Source organism: Electrona antarctica (assembly GCF_951216825.1).
Source record: "Electrona antarctica genome assembly, chromosome: 18".
Taxonomy (NCBI): Eukaryota; Metazoa; Chordata; class Actinopteri; order Myctophiformes; family Myctophidae; genus Electrona; species Electrona antarctica.
This window is the reverse complement of record NC_136799.1, coordinates 35657590-35672857: the sequence shown is the minus strand read 5'-3', so window position 1 is coordinate 35672857 and position 15268 is coordinate 35657590. Positions and strand designations below refer to the sequence as shown.

General features: G+C 46.2%; 1 protein-coding gene across 5 annotated transcripts in view; it reads left to right on the top strand.

The window, feature by feature from the left end:
* Positions 1-15001, top strand: part of rtn1a (reticulon 1a) — a 28364-nt gene extending 13363 nt beyond the window's left edge. The window contains exons 2-9 of one of the 5 annotated variants that reach the window (XM_079527984.1): positions 890-1735; positions 2046-2768; positions 11334-11541; positions 11656-11794; positions 12032-12101; positions 13452-13498; positions 13734-13792; positions 13952-15001. In XM_079527984.1, coding sequence (XP_079384110.1) covers positions 890-1735; positions 2046-2768; positions 11334-11541; positions 11656-11794; positions 12032-12101; positions 13452-13498; positions 13734-13792; positions 13952-13994 — 2135 coding nt within the window. In that variant the 3' untranslated portion in view covers positions 13995-15001. Of the gene's footprint in view, positions 1-889; positions 1736-2045; positions 2769-6206; positions 6283-9258; positions 9315-11119; positions 11151-11333; positions 11542-11655; positions 11795-12031; positions 12102-13451; positions 13499-13733; positions 13793-13951 lie in introns of those variants that run through there. The other 4 variants (XM_079527986.1, XM_079527988.1, XM_079527987.1 and 1 more) reach the window with 4 other exon arrangements.
* Positions 15002-15268: the final 267 nt, after the last annotated feature.

The following is a 15268-nucleotide window of genomic DNA, read 5'->3' as shown; positions in this document are numbered from 1 at the left end:
ACAGCTGTTGTGTAATTGATGCTCCGATCTATCGATTTATTTGTGCGTTTGTGTGTTATTATTTGATAAGCCGTTTTGAAAAGTACTATAATGAATTGAATGACTATCTTTGTTACAGTTACAGTTGGAGGCCATCGATATTGTCCTTTTCTTTTTGCTGAGGTTTGCGTGATCTGCGCAAAAGGACAGTTTGGTGTTTTAAACATTATGTTATAATTTAGCTATTGAAAAATCGTGAAAATATTTATTTCAGAAAACTGGAGGATTTAGAAGGATTTTTTATTTATTTTGAGGTCAGGCCTAAATGGGTTAAATGATAAGGGACAATATGCGTGTGTATAACCCAGTGTGGAACTGTGGATGTAAGATTACAGAGCAGACATGAGGCTGCACTAAAGAGACTACACCCACTGCATCTTTTTGTAGATTTAGACCAGAATCCGGCCGTCACCAGAGCTTTTAGGGCCCAAACAATGTGCCTTTGTCCAGTGCAGGGTACAAGTGCCCTCTGTTAGTGCAGCCTCACTGATCTGTGCAGACCGTCCATCCCCCCCCCCCCCCCCCCCCCCATCTCTCTCCCCTGCTCTCACGTTGCCACAATACATAACCAGCCCATGCATTGGCTCTAGAATGGCCTTGTTTATTTAACTGTCTCTATCATTAATTGAACGCGTCACAGGCAGACCTACGCAGACAGAGAGAGCTCCCATTTCTGTCTTGACTGACTCCCTAATTTACACAATATTGCCTGGAATGTCCTCGTGCGTTGCCTGACTTGAAAGACATTCATGGGGTTTGTGTTGTTCACAGAGCTGTCAGATTAGAAAATGCAATTACTTGTGTGATGCTGTGGATCCTCACTGAGTCTCACTTCTTTCTGTCGCTCCAGATGACCCAATGTCTGGACTGTTCCGGAAGCCAATGAACGACGACGGCGACCTGTATACCTCACTGCTGTCCAATCAGAGCTTCTCCTCGAGCCAAGAGGCCTCCTACCTGTCAGACGACCTGAAGCCCACCAAGACCTCCTCGGTGTCCTCCTCCCAGGATCGCTTCTCCTCGAGCCAAGAGGCCTCCTACCTGTCAGACGACCTGAAGCCCACCAAGACCTCCTCGGTGTCCTCCACCCAGGATCGCTTCTCCTCCCACGAGTCCTACGGCATGTTCAGTTCCAGTGGCAGGATGACCTCTGACCTGTCAGACGACATGCAGCCCAGGTCTCTCCTGGGCTCAGAGAAGACCGAGGCGTACAACTACATGGACATCAGCCACGGCGACGACCTCCACCAGAGCCAGAGCAAGGGCCTTCTGCAGGGCCTGGTGGACACCACATCCTCCGGAGGGGACTGTCTGGGCAGCTACATGGACAAGAGCCCTGGAGGAGATGAGGAAGATGAGGAGGAGGAAGAGGAGGAGGAGGAAGAAGAGAATCTAGGCTCAGCACTGGGCTCTCACTCCTTCCCCTACGTGGAGGAGCCATCTGACGAGGAGGTGTCAGATTACCGTTCCTACCATACCTTGGGTGGTACCCCTCAGACGGCTAGCCCTGTGAAAATCACTCTGATGGAGACCGAGCCCACAGCAGCCAGGGCCGAGCCTGCGCCAAGGACCTCCCCGGGCAGCGCCTCAGACCGCGAAAATGTCCTTAGTGTGGGCCTGCAGGGTGTCCCCACCGTGACGTTATCTGAGCCAGAGGACAACAGCCCAGCCTCCACTCCCAATGCCTCACCTACAGGTAGACATGCTTTGTGTATACGTATGTATATATGTATTTAAAAAAAAATGATGGCGCTTGCACAAAAACACCCACAGTTTTACACATTGTAAACCTACAGTATGATGTAACGATAAAGCTGATTCTGAGACACATGGGACAAAACAGATGTCTGGTCTTCCACCACAGAGTAAAAATGTGTATATCTTACATACGGACTTGTATAATCGAATAATTCAGATTTGTCTCTAATTTCCAACTTCATAACTCACAATTTCCTATTTAAAAAAAAACAAAACAAAAAAACACTTTCTTTTTTCCTTTTGCATAGAAAAAGAATGCCCTTCCCCTGACATGTTCAAGGCTGCTCCTCCTCCCACCATCAGCCCAGGAACCAAGGCCAGCAGCAGGGAACCGGACGGCAGCAGCGCCGAGTCTGGAGACTCTGAGATTGAGCTGGTGTCTGAAGAGCCTCTCCTCCGCAAAGCCGCACCCGGCGCCAAGGCTGCCAGCAGCAACCCGTTTTCCCAGCCACCTGGTGGCAAAGGCACTTTCAGCCAGTCTACCAACCCGTTTGACAACCCTCCAGTTGCCAAGGGGGGTTTCGGTCCGACTGGCAACCATGGCGTGCCCTCAGCCTACAGCATCCTGAGGGAGGAGAGAGAGGCAGAGCTTGACAGCGAGCTCTTCATTGAGTCTGCGTCTGAGGAGAGCCCCAAGAGAGAGCAGGTAGGCCCTGGTGGGACCAAGCAGGGAGTCACCGCCCCCTCGCCTCTGGTTCCCAGTGTTCCCCCTCCCCGCAGCACCCCCGAGGTGGTTAAGTCTGAGCCTCTGATCAAACTGCCCGAAGAGAAGATCAAGGCCCCAGTGAAGACAGAGGAGGATCGCCCCAGCAAGCCCAAGCCCCCCACTGCCGCCGTGCCCCCAGAGGTGCGCACAGAGAAGCCCCCACAGGAGGACCTGGGAAGCGAGATCATGAAAACCAACGAGGGCAAAGGAGAGATTGGGAAAGCTCCCGTCTCCATCTTCCTGGATGGCTTTGACAAACAGAAAGGTTAGTCATCCATTTTCAGCTCTATACTCATCAGTATTTTGATGCTTAATTGGTGAATACACAGCCCCCTGAAACAGCCTCGTGGTTATTTGGTTCCATAACACCCTTTAGTAATCTTTTTTTTTCTTTTTTTCCCCCATTGCAGCGATGGGCTTTATAAGCCACTTTCATCATCGTTATGGTCTTTCATGAAGTAGTGCAATCAGCTAATGGAACAGGTAGCTTTGTAAGGTATCTACTCAAATGTTTGTCAGAGGGGACGCTCCATCGTATGTGTGTTTACTGGGTTCTTAAAAGCTTATCCCATTGTTTGTAAAGGGTAAAAAGACAACGCATGGAAATTAATCCACAACATAACCAACCATGCCTACACTTAGAGGGCAAACATCACTTGGGCTTATTTGCATCCTTAACCGAGTGTGCGAAGTGCAAGCATGATGCGTTGTGGCGTTGTTTTATTGACCGAGCCAGGAAATGAAAATGCTTGCTGCTGTGAGGGACGGCCTGTTCCACTGCTCTGTGTGCGCCTTGATGCCAGGGTGGCTGGGAAGTGCCTGCTCTGTGTGATTAGAAGATCTGCTTCCCTCTGCTGGTACACTAGTGGTGGAGAAAGTACGAAAGTAAAAGTACGAAAGTATTGGTATCAAAATGTACTTGAAAGTACCGAAAGTAGAAAGTAGTCATTATGCAGAATGTCCCATTTCACAAGTTTTAAAATGTATAAAAATCTTTTGAAAATAGACCTACAAGCTCACAATGGGTCGCATCGCAGCGCATTGTGAGCTTGTAGAACAGCTATTTTCAAATGGCCTAAAATTCCGAAATGTATATAGTATATAAGTGGGTAATGTATGTTTTGTAATACCGGTAATAATCGAATTCTGCAAAGTAACTAGTAACTAAAGTTGTTAAGTAATTGTAGTGGAGTAAAAGTACAATATTTGCATCTCAGATGTAGTGGAATAGAAATACAGTTACAGAAAATTGGAAATACTCAAAATGTTACTTAAGTACAGTACTTGAGTAAATGTACTTAGTTACTTCACACCACTGTGGTACAGTGGGGAACGAAGAAGCATAATTCCTAACATGGCAATCAACAGCTACACAGAAATGAGCACACGTTGCCAAAACAGTACATCATAATCTCTGCTCTCAGCAGAAATGGCACAGACCAACTGCAGAGAAATATGTGAAAAAAATATATAAAGCTTCACAGTACACTCCCACATCCCAACTGGCCATCTGTCTCCCGACACGTAACGTTCCTATGGTGACCCGTGGTGAAATAACTTGCACGTGACGGACACATCTGAGTGACCGACGCTAAAGCTAGGCAGCAGACGTCAGCAGCAGCATTTTGTCTTCTGTCGTCTGTCCTTGGCTGTCAGGTTTATGTAATCCTATGTGATTCTGAAAACTGGGGCACACACATCGACTTAGGGGCTTAGAGGGGATAGGACTTGATATCCTGATAGATCTGACGATAAAGAGATCACATCTGAGTTGTTTGCACTGGCTCCTCGTGCCACAAGACATTGAAGTGCTCTTTATTCCAACCACGATGGAGGACAATAATGGTTAGGTCGGTGTGTCGTTTTTTTGTTTGTTTCAGAGGCTTACATTACTGACTCAAGGTTGAATAGACCCTCTCCCCACTTGTTTTGTTTACCAACAGATGAAAAGAAGGTTCTGGTAATGCTTAAGGAAAAAAAAGGGAAGAAAAGCAGGTCATGTGTGTTTTGCACATTAGTTATTTTTTCCACCACTAGAGGGAGCAGGGCACCGTGGTGGCTCTGGAGACGTCAAGCAGAGCCAGACATCATGTTCCAGTCTATGCACATGCACTTCCACAGCAGTTGCCATGGTAACAGTGATGAGGGACCATGCTAAGGCTCGTTTCAGATGCATGCATTTTTTCCCTTTCCATTGGTTGTTGTGGCAGGGAGGCCCCGACAAGATCAGCAGAAAGGGTGGGGTTGGGGGGTTTACAGGGTGGTGGATAGTTGGGGACGGGACCGATGACAACATTCAGGTTCATGTCTAGCCCTTACGGCCTACGCTGTATTTCATTATGCGAGTTTGTATGTGCGAGAAGCCATCTCCTTGGAGACAGTGTTGTCTCCCTCTGTTACACATGACTTTCAAGCAATCTGCTTTATCTTTGTGGGACCATTTGCATTGCTAATCCATTCCGGAGGGGCCTAAACCCCTACCTAAGCTAAATTACATGCACATATATCAATATGTCCGGAAGACATTAAACACAGACGTGATATACTGCATAGGGTGCACGGTGTTGGTTATGAATTATTAAAGGACAAGCACTTTGGCTAAGTCTTCAATCATCAGTGAGGCGTAGTGGAAATAGCTATTTGCCTCTGTGGCTACATGCTTAAACGTCCTATTGTGTATATATAAAAAAGGCGGAGCTGAGAGTTAGCCAGATTTCCCCTTAGCAACGTAGGCTCTCCAGTCTAATCCTATAGACTCCACACAGAACATTCAGTCTGAATGCTAGGCAACCTGACGTCATCTCCTTTAACTACTTTCAACTTGCCATCCCTATTTTGGGCATGGCATTAGGAAGATTTCCAACCATTTTCAGAAATAGCAAAAGTATCTCTGCAAGCTAGATCAGGCTCACAAGGCATTGTGATGTGATCATGTGAGACAACGCCACGTGACACCATCATAAGGCGAGGTATACACTATACAGTAAACTTAAATGTTAAGTGCCAACTGCCAATACGCCGAATAATTTTCATAATGTAGCTTTCGGCAATTTGCTATTTTGTGCATTTGTTTTTCTTTTAGAAATCTACCATAATGATAAAATAAGTCACACATTAGGTACGAGGCGCACGCTAGCAATTAGATGACAGTGCATCCTCGGTCTTTTGTGTCTCATCAAAGCTTATTCGGGTTAACCCTTTCATTCCCCTGCCCCCAGTAATAGTCAATTCTGAGACTCAGCTGGGACTTTTATTTTGAAAAGGTGCTTACCAACCCTTTCGAGAACCCCCCCTACCCCGCACCCCACTCCACCCCCAAAAGACCTCCCCCCAGGTATTTAATCATTGCATGGATGATTCGCTGCATTGCCGACTGTGGTGTGGTGTTTACAATCCGGTTCGCCCCCTCACACTCACACACACACACACACACTCGCTCTCTCCTTCTGTTCCTAGCTAGCACCGCTCCGCAGCATCAGTCCGTGTGCCCCGCAAGCCGGCAGCACCTTGGAAACCTTGGCTCCCTCCCTCCCTCCCTTCCTCCATCTCTCTCTCTCTCGCCTCAGCCTGCCATTCTCCCCTGTCCTTCCACCGTTCATGCCTTTCTCTGGGATGAGTGAGTGAGTCAGCGCAACCGAAGAGAACGACAGGAAAGACAAAGAAAAACGGAGGAGAGAAAGAGAGAGAAAGAAATCAGGGACATTAAGCGATCATCAGCATGCAGGCCACTACAGATGTGACCAAGAAGGAATGCTCCTGGAGCGGCTGGAAGGGCCAGGGTACCGATGCGTTTGACCTGTTTTTCTTTGTGTGTGCACTGTTTGTGTTAGTGTGTGTATTTTTAGCTGTGACAGAAGAGCTGATATCTCTGCATGAAAGCCTTTGGGTATAGGCGATCTTGTGTAGTAGTAGGAGGTTCGGGAATGTGCGTGTACGTGTGTGCCTTGCATGCATTACTGAATGTATACATCTCTTGCCTATTGTGTTGTCTTATCAGGGCCTGGGCTATCAAACAGCGCCGTTTACCTGCACACCCTTCCCTGTCTCGCACGGGCACTCCCTTTCATTTGGCAAATGAAACAATGGGGCGGGGGGGAGGGGGACATCAGTGGCATTTTGGATTGATTAATATACACATGCACCATGAGGCGGCTGTTTTTTTGTGCATGCTAATGTAGCAGCAGCCGGCGTTAGACAAGGGCGTGTCATTGCCCCCCAACCCCCCCCACTCCCCCCCCCCCCCCCCACTACACTCCGCATACAGTATCATAGGCTCTGCGGGGGTAATTATTTATTTATTTTTATTTCATGGTGTTCATCCTGAGCCTGTGTTTGTCTAACGAGGCAGCAGTCGGAGCATCCAAACGGCACCAGTGAACGGTCTCCATGGGAACCAGGGCACACCCATCATGATTACATCAGTCCTCTCTCTCCTCCATGGCTGCCATGGCACCTTGCAGAGACTGGGCCACAGAGACGCAGCCTCCGTCTGGCTCTTTCCATAGCATGGAGGGCCAACGGCACTGCTGGCCAGAAAGAGGGATTTAGAAGGGAAATGGCTTCCTCTTTCCCCTCCCACTGCTGTGTTTTTTAATTTGCCACTGACATTTTCTGTGATCTATTACTTAACGGATGAAAATGCCATGGCGCGTCAAAATGCAATGCCGTGACCAACGAATCAACAATCAGCGATTGTAGGTGGCATCTGTCAAAACCATTTAATGTGTGTCTCATTGGACAATAATTATTGATCATGTGCCTTAAATACAGGTGAATGACATAATGGCCTGTCTTGGTGGGGTATACACTACACATTCTAAAGCTGACTCACCCCTCGTTATTAACCACCACTGGGATTGAGTTAATGCTGTCAGCACAAATAAGGGGTTTCTTCAAGTAAGCTCTTTTTTTGTTTAACCCATTTTGACCCGAGATCAGATTCTAAAAATGTCTTCTACATCCTGACAGTTTTCTGAAAAAGCTATGTTTCTATGTCAGTGGTTCTTCGATTTTTCAAAAAATAGCAGACCTACAAGCTCGTAGCGCGCCACTCGGTGGCGCGCTATGAGCTTGTAGATCTGCTATTTTTCAATAGCTAAAGCATAACATAATGCTAACACCAGAAGGGGTTCCCGTTCAGTAATTCTGGCTGAAAACACATACATTCTAGCTGTTGTAAAATAACTAAGAACATCATAAGGCAGCCATAGGCCTTCTGCATCTGTGCTTGTTCTGATGGTTTGGTTTGAGGCAGTGTTAACATCTTCAGTGATACAATGGGGTCAGGCTAATACTAGCTTCACTACAACAACAAAAAAGAGGGGAGAAAGTAAATCATTGTCTTCAGTGCTAAACGTGCTCTGGTGTCCTGATTATTAGAGCCTGGAATAATACTATCAAAACAGTCATGGCTTGACAAGCAGCTAACTGTACTTCCCGTTTACTGACTATTACATCCTGTGTTCATTTTCTCTGACACTGAAAACGTCACCCATGTGTCATTCCATTATACATAGACTAGTAACTAGTACTGTACAAACAGTAACTAAGTTTTAAGTTACTGTTTGGCCAGTTGGGCTTTGGTTTTTAATGCTATTTAGATCATAAAGCCTGAATTATACTTAGTTGCACACGGTTGGGTGTCGCTCACAAAAAAATAACCGGTCTACAAGCTCCCAACACGTCGCAATGCAACACGTTGTGAGCTTGTATATCAGTTCCTGTCTGTCTGTATATCGTGTGCGACACTGGTGTGCAACCAAGTATAAATCAGGCGAAATACTCCAGTTGACAGCTGGTTAAACCACTTGTACTTGGGTTAGGGATAGGGCATACAATGTTGATTTTGAGACGTACCACTTAAAAAAAAAAAAGAAAGAAAAAAAAACTCAGGATGGCCGCAATGTTGAAATTTAAACTAGTAGTAACGTCTGACTTCATCATTGACATTTTTCAAGCCGGTCTTACACCATTTGCTGTGTCTCTCTTGTTGACATAATCTTGCTGACTGCTGGCTTTATGTTAAATTGCGATTGTCCTTTTGTGTTCTTCAATAAAGGGAGTGGCTGTCTGTGGCCATTGGGGTATGGAGACACATTATGTGCCACTGCTGATTCCCCAGATTCTGAGCAAATTAATGTGTTCCCAAAGGAACACTCTTCCTCCCCCTCTCTCAGCCCCTCCCTTCCTCCCGTTCTCCATCTTTCAGTGAGTGGAGGACAGAAAATGGAGCACGGTAACTATGGTAACTGCATCAGGCAGGTGCTCACCAGATCCTTGGTGTCGAAGCATTTTAATGGAGCAGGCACAAATCCAATCCAGTTTCATCTTCACACAACATCCTCATTTGTCACATCCAGCCCCTCGCCAGCCACACAAACCGTCAGCGTGATATTGATTTTATTCATAGAAGAGAATAAATTAGTAGAAAGGGCTCCATCTTCTTGTAGTGAAGTGAGACACCCGTCCGCCATTTTGGATAGGGGATAGTCTTTATTTTAGTTGTTGCTTTGTCTTGTCTTTGTCACTTGTGTAACTGCTCTGAGCTTTAAAGACAAGTTATAAAAGGGCTCATAGGAAACGCTATGTGTGCGTCTGTGTGCTGGATCGCAGCTTGGTTCTTTGGAAGCCGCTCCCCTTGGCTGGCCCCCACCTTCCTTAGCCCCCCCCCATGCAAAGGGCTTGCAATGATTGGCTGGTGTGACAGTGGATCCTCCCCTCCTGTGCAGGGGGGGGGACGGGACTCAGAGCTCTCCTTTTGTCTGTGAATAAAGCAGCTGCCTCTTTCCCTGTTCAGCCATGGGAGCCGCAGGTCAGTACACGCTTCTACAGCACTTGCTAAAGCTTTTGCGTCTGTGCAGCACGCCACAAGGCACATTTGCCGTTGCCCGTCAACACTCTCATCTCTCTGGCAGAACTGTCCTGTGCCGTCTGTCTGTCTGTCTACTGTTAGAGCCGCTGTGTTGTGTGCTACATGTGCCTGGTTTTGTGTGTGTGTGTGTGTGTGCCTGCACGTGTGTGTGTGCGTGTGTGTGTGCGCGTGTGTGTGTGTGTGTGTGTGAGAGAGAGAGAGAGTGTGGTTGTGTGACCCTCAAGCATCTCCATTTAAATCCATAGAAATATAGACAGAGTTTGGGAGCCGTGGCAGTGAGGAAATCTCCGGTGGGGAGTGGCACTCTGACAGCTGTGTAGAAAGATGTTCAAGCTGTGGGATATGGTCCCACTTAGTCCAGTCAGTCTCTAATCAGTTGGGATCTATTAGTGTGATTGATCACAGGGACAGACTGTAGGTCAGTTTTGCCCATCGATAAGGGAGGGATAAGGGAGTGTATAGTATTTCCCCGTAGCACGGGAGCAGTCTCAATGTGACTCTGGGAACAGATTCAGGGTTGATAAAAGCCGGCGTCCTTTCTGCACCCAGTTTTAGCTTGCCTTTTGGCATCGACGGGTGCCTTTTGTATAAAGTAAAGATGGCCGTCATCACTATGCTGCTCAGTTCCACTGCTAAAATTAGAGCAGGCGGACAGGCAGGAGGGCTCAGGGAGGCAGAGAGAGGCACCCAGGAGACCCGGCAGAATCTCTTCTTTTCTTCCTCCACTGTTAAAAAAAAAAAAGAAAAAGAAAAGATTCCAGGTGTGGAGACAGCGAGTTATAACAAGCTCTTCTGCCACAATGGATAGCCGTGACTCGCCATCGGCTGCAAAGGAAGAGAGATGATGGTGGTGGCGGTGGAGGGTGGAGGGTGGCGTTCTAGGTCAGTGGAGGTGATCCGGACAATGGGCAGTTCTCATGGAAACAGGACTGTTTCCTGCCAACACAGACCTGTGGCTCTCGGCCACTCTTGAGATGTAACGGTACACTGGGTTATCACGTCTCCCTCACCTCCCAAAATAAAGAGGGAGTGGAAGACTTCGACGGGAGGTAGCATCATTCAAATGTAGAAAAAACAAAAGAGCAAGGGGGCAGGATGCATTGGAGGCGGAGCCTTGGATGCTTGCTTAGTATTGTTGTTTACTACTTTCACAGCAGTTGCTCACTGCCATGCTTTATGTCAAGATGGTTAACATGGTGTGACATTGCACTGAACGGTCAACATCATTCTAAGTTGCTTCTGACCACGGAGTCTGACCAGGTCACTTTGAGCCGTTATCTGACAGCTCTGCTGATAGTGGGTCTATTTCTGCCACTGTCTTCACAGAAATTCAGGTCAATCATTAATTCAAGTCTGAAAATGGGCTATATGGATGTACCTTAGTTGTGGTGGGTTTCTGCAGGTCTCTGTGTGTGTGCATGTGTGAGACAAGACCAGATGCTGGTCACTGACAATCACACGTCAAACCTAAAACTGTTCCAGTGGTCTGACGTGTAACAGAACAGAGCATTGTGGCACTTGTCCAACTAGAGGGAAAGGGGCAGACGGCTATTATCTTTTTGCAAAGGTCGCTCTATATATAGGTCTAAAGAAACTGATCTAAAGAGTTCTCACTCTGACACGTTCGAGCCGTGAGTGGGTTGAGCGAGCTTCATCTTACGCTAATGACGAAAAGCTAGGTTAAGAAGCTGGGTTAAAACAGGAACACGTGACTGCCGGGGATCTCTGAGGACGTCAGGTTGTGAACAGCTTCCAGTTATATGACCCAAATTTGTGGTGTGTAGTGTGCAACGGCCTACAGTAATCCACACTGAAAACTATAGGGGGGGCATAGACAGACAGGTCTAGCTGTCACAGTGTCATATTGGGACTGCCTAGAGGGTTGCGTTGATCACGTGGGAATCTGTTATTTGTGCAATTTAGGCTTAACCCTACTGTCCTTCCTGTGTCCCCACACAGCTGTTGACCTGCTCTACTGGAGGAATCTGAAGCAGTCGGGGGCCGTGTTCGGCAGTGTGCTCCTGCTGCTCTTCTCCCTGACCCAGTTCAGTGTGGTCAGCGTTGGAGCGTACCTCGCCCTAGCAGCCCTATCTGCCACCATCAGCTTCAGGATCTACAAGTCTGTGCTTCAAGCTGTGCAGAAGACCGATGAGGGACATCCTTTCAAGTGAGTAGCGCCAGGGAGCGGTGCACATGGGGTCGGCATGTTTGTGGGTTTCAAATAGCTCTGGAAGGGGTTCATCGTGTTGAAGAATCCCACCTGCTGTGTGTTGGCTTACAGGTCCTACCTGGAGGTGGAGATTGCTCTGTCCCAAGACCAGATTACTAAATATGCTGACAAGATTCTGCTGTACTCAAACACCTGTATGAAGGAGCTCCGTAGGCTCTTCCTGGTCCAGGATCTGGTCGACTCACTGAAGGTCAGTCCACCCAATTCCGCACACCATCACCCTCCACTTCCTACAGACTCATTTCAAAGGCTGCAAACACAACATCAATGCACATGTCTGTCAAAATTATAACTAGATTTACCACTATATTTTATAGTGTCAAACTGATGATTATGACAGTATATAGTATAGTATGACATACTATATGCATCCACCATCATTATCATCATCTGGCAGGCTATAATTATAAAAGTTTTTGTTTTGCAGTTTGCTGTTCTCATGTGGCTGCTGACCTACGTGGGTGCTCTGTTCAACGGCCTGACGCTGCTCATTCTAGGTGAGGGTCCTAGTCTGTCACCCATCTCCACCTGTCACCTGAGCTCAGTCTGTCTATATAAGCCTAGTTCAGATCAAAGATTTTTGACAAGGCAAAACCGCTTTAAGCCTAATTTATACTTTGTTGTACGACGTGTCACGTGTGAATAGCCAACCTACAAGCTCACAACACGTCGCATCTCTGAAGCTTTGATCTTATAGGTCTTCCATTTTCAGCGCACACCACCATCGTATGACAGAGCATACATATAGTTCCTAGGACGTCTGTGGACGTCTTGGGCACAAATTGTGTTAAGCATTGATTGTTGCAGACAAAAATCGCAGCAGTCATTGTGCTGACATGGCAACCGTTCACATTCCTACACAGACGCACCTGTTTCTTGTTCTGCAATGGGCTCTATGGTCTATGCACACGGGACTCTTTTTTGCAGAGCCCGGGAGTCGATGGTCGCTGAGGGGGCGCTTGTTTGGGTTAGGCATAGTTTTTGTGAGGTTAGGGTTAGTTAGGTTTAGGCATAGTTTTTGTGAGGTTATACAACCTAGTAGTAGCCGGTGCTGTAAAAGCGTCCCATCAGCGCCCATAGAAACCCAGGCTCTGTAAAAAAAAAAAAGAGACTCCCCTATGCACGTGCCATTTTGGAAAGAATTTGGGCCCCTTCCCTACTTCCTTCACAGGCGTTACTGACGATACAAATGAAGGCTCTGTTCCATTCCTGTCAAACAGTCAGGGTCATGCTATTGTGCATGTTGGCTCACTGGAAACACTCTGCTACACCAGTGGGTCTCAAAGTGTCCTTAAGTGGGTTCCAAATGGCCCCGTACAGGTCTGTAACTCAGAGTGTACAAATGGAACCAAATGGCCCCGTACAGGTCTGTAACTCAGAGTGTACAAATGGAACCAAATGGACCCGTAAGGGGTCCATTAATTAGTATCATCGGTAATACTTCAAAGATCAAAAGCTAAATTAAGGGGCGGTTCGCACTCTGCAGTCGGCACAGAACACATGTAAAAGAGCCCTGTTATGCGGTCAATAAACTACCCAACTAAGAGCTCAATGATCCAGATCAACACAGACATTATAACATGCATTACATTATCTGCCCGTCAGTGGTTTACTCGCGTGCACTCCTGCTTTTGAACATGACAATAGCGTTAACGTTTAACTAATCCTTGGTGGAAATAAGAGATGAATGACTGCCAAGCATGTACAGTGTGTCCCATTTTCTTTTCATATTTACCCAAGATAAGTGTTGCAGTGGCTGAGGTGGTCTGGGGAAATTGTTGACACAGCACGTACCATGTTTGACTTTATTCCCATTCCATGTTTGACTTTATTCCCACTCTCCACAGCTGTGGTCTCCATGTTCACCATGCCTGTGGTCTACGAGAAACACCAGGTGAGAAGGAAGCTGCATTTCTCTCCCCCACTCTCTCATTCTGCATCCAGTCTTAAGCCCTATTCAAACTTTTCAAAAATAGATCTACAATCTCACAACACATCACATCGTGACACCAAAGCTATAAGATTTAAATAAATCAACCACAATAACCACAATACGGATAATGAGGTTAAAGGGGTCAACTACAGTAAGAAACATGTAGTCTAACATCTATGCGATCTTCCCTTTTCAGGCACAGATTGATCAATACGTTGGACTAATACGGACCCAGGTCAACTCGGTGGTGGGGAAGTGAGTATTTTTTTCCCCCCATTCATGTGCAGGCAAACTTTGTCCAAACATCATCATTAAGGACAAAGATATAATAGCTGAATTACACTGTAAAACAAACATCAACTTACATGACAGATGTATGACTACAGTCTATTAATGCCTGGTGGCTTTTTGCAGGATCCAGGCGAAGATTCCTGGTGCCAAGCGAAAGGAGGAGTAACCCCATCTCACCATTATGTTAAAGCCCAATACTTACTTCATCACATGACTCTGTCACTCGCCATAAATAACAGATTTCCAAGCTATCAATGCGACACATCACGTTAGCTCGAAAGTCAGTCATTTCCGGCAAGTGACATCGTTATGAGATAAAGTATACATTTGGCTTAACAGTCCAGTCCAGCGCAGACAGGTTGCTTGCTGTTGGGGAAGCCCTGTCATCTGTGTGTGTGGGGGAAAAGTGCCGTGTCATCTTGGTGTTCTCTAAAACCAACCTCTGGAGAGAAGCCCTCACCCAACCTGTCTATAGCGGTTAACACACTAACACACACAGCTAACATGTACAAGATCCTAGGTAGACAAGTACACAACGCAGTACAAAAAAAAAGAAACAAGACTTTGTTTTTCTTTTGTGTTGCTTGTTATGAAGTGCATGAAGTCAAGCCTTGAGTAAATATTTGATATATTTCGTGCAGTTTTTATCACGCTACATTGTTTCGTTTTGTTTTGCAGCGCTTACAGCAAACTGTAAGGTTTGGCACAAAAAATAAAAATAAAAAAAGTGAATAAATAACGCAAAATGCCCAGAGTTACAGAGTTGCTCTGCTGCCAATGTTAAATACTGCTTCACGTTTCTGGGTAGTTGGTTGGGCTTCTCTCAGTATATGTCGATATATATAAAAATCAAATGGTTTTCTTTTGGGTGTTTTCAAGCACACAATAATTTGACAATATGCGTCTTAGGTGTGGTAATCGTAGGGTTTTTTGCTTTTGTATAACCATAAGGAACTATACACAAGCTCATGTTTTAGGTACTGTTGATCGACTACTATGAAGACAAGGGGTATCTGGTGATATTAGCTTGTTTGAATAACTGTCCAACTTTGTACTATGTTCAACTATACTCAATGTAGTTCTTAGACCCTGGACTCTAACTATTTGCACTTACAGTATGTATTTAATTACAATAAGAAAAATAAATGTACCTTGATGTATAATGTCATCTCAGACACCTTACTGAAAAAGATGTTTGCTTCACTTTGAGTCGATTAGACGGGGAAGGTCAGTCCTTGTATGCAGTCAGAGCTAATTTTGATTTTTTTTCACACCTTCTGGTGGTACATGGCCCCCATGGTGTGTACACTACACTGGGTAAACCATGCTGGGAGTTTAAAAGGTGCACTATAAATACAAACCAACTGCTTCTGGCATTGAAACCCCTTTCGTTTTCTGTGCGCTTGGGTTGAGGTGACAAATTTAGCCTTAGCTCACAGG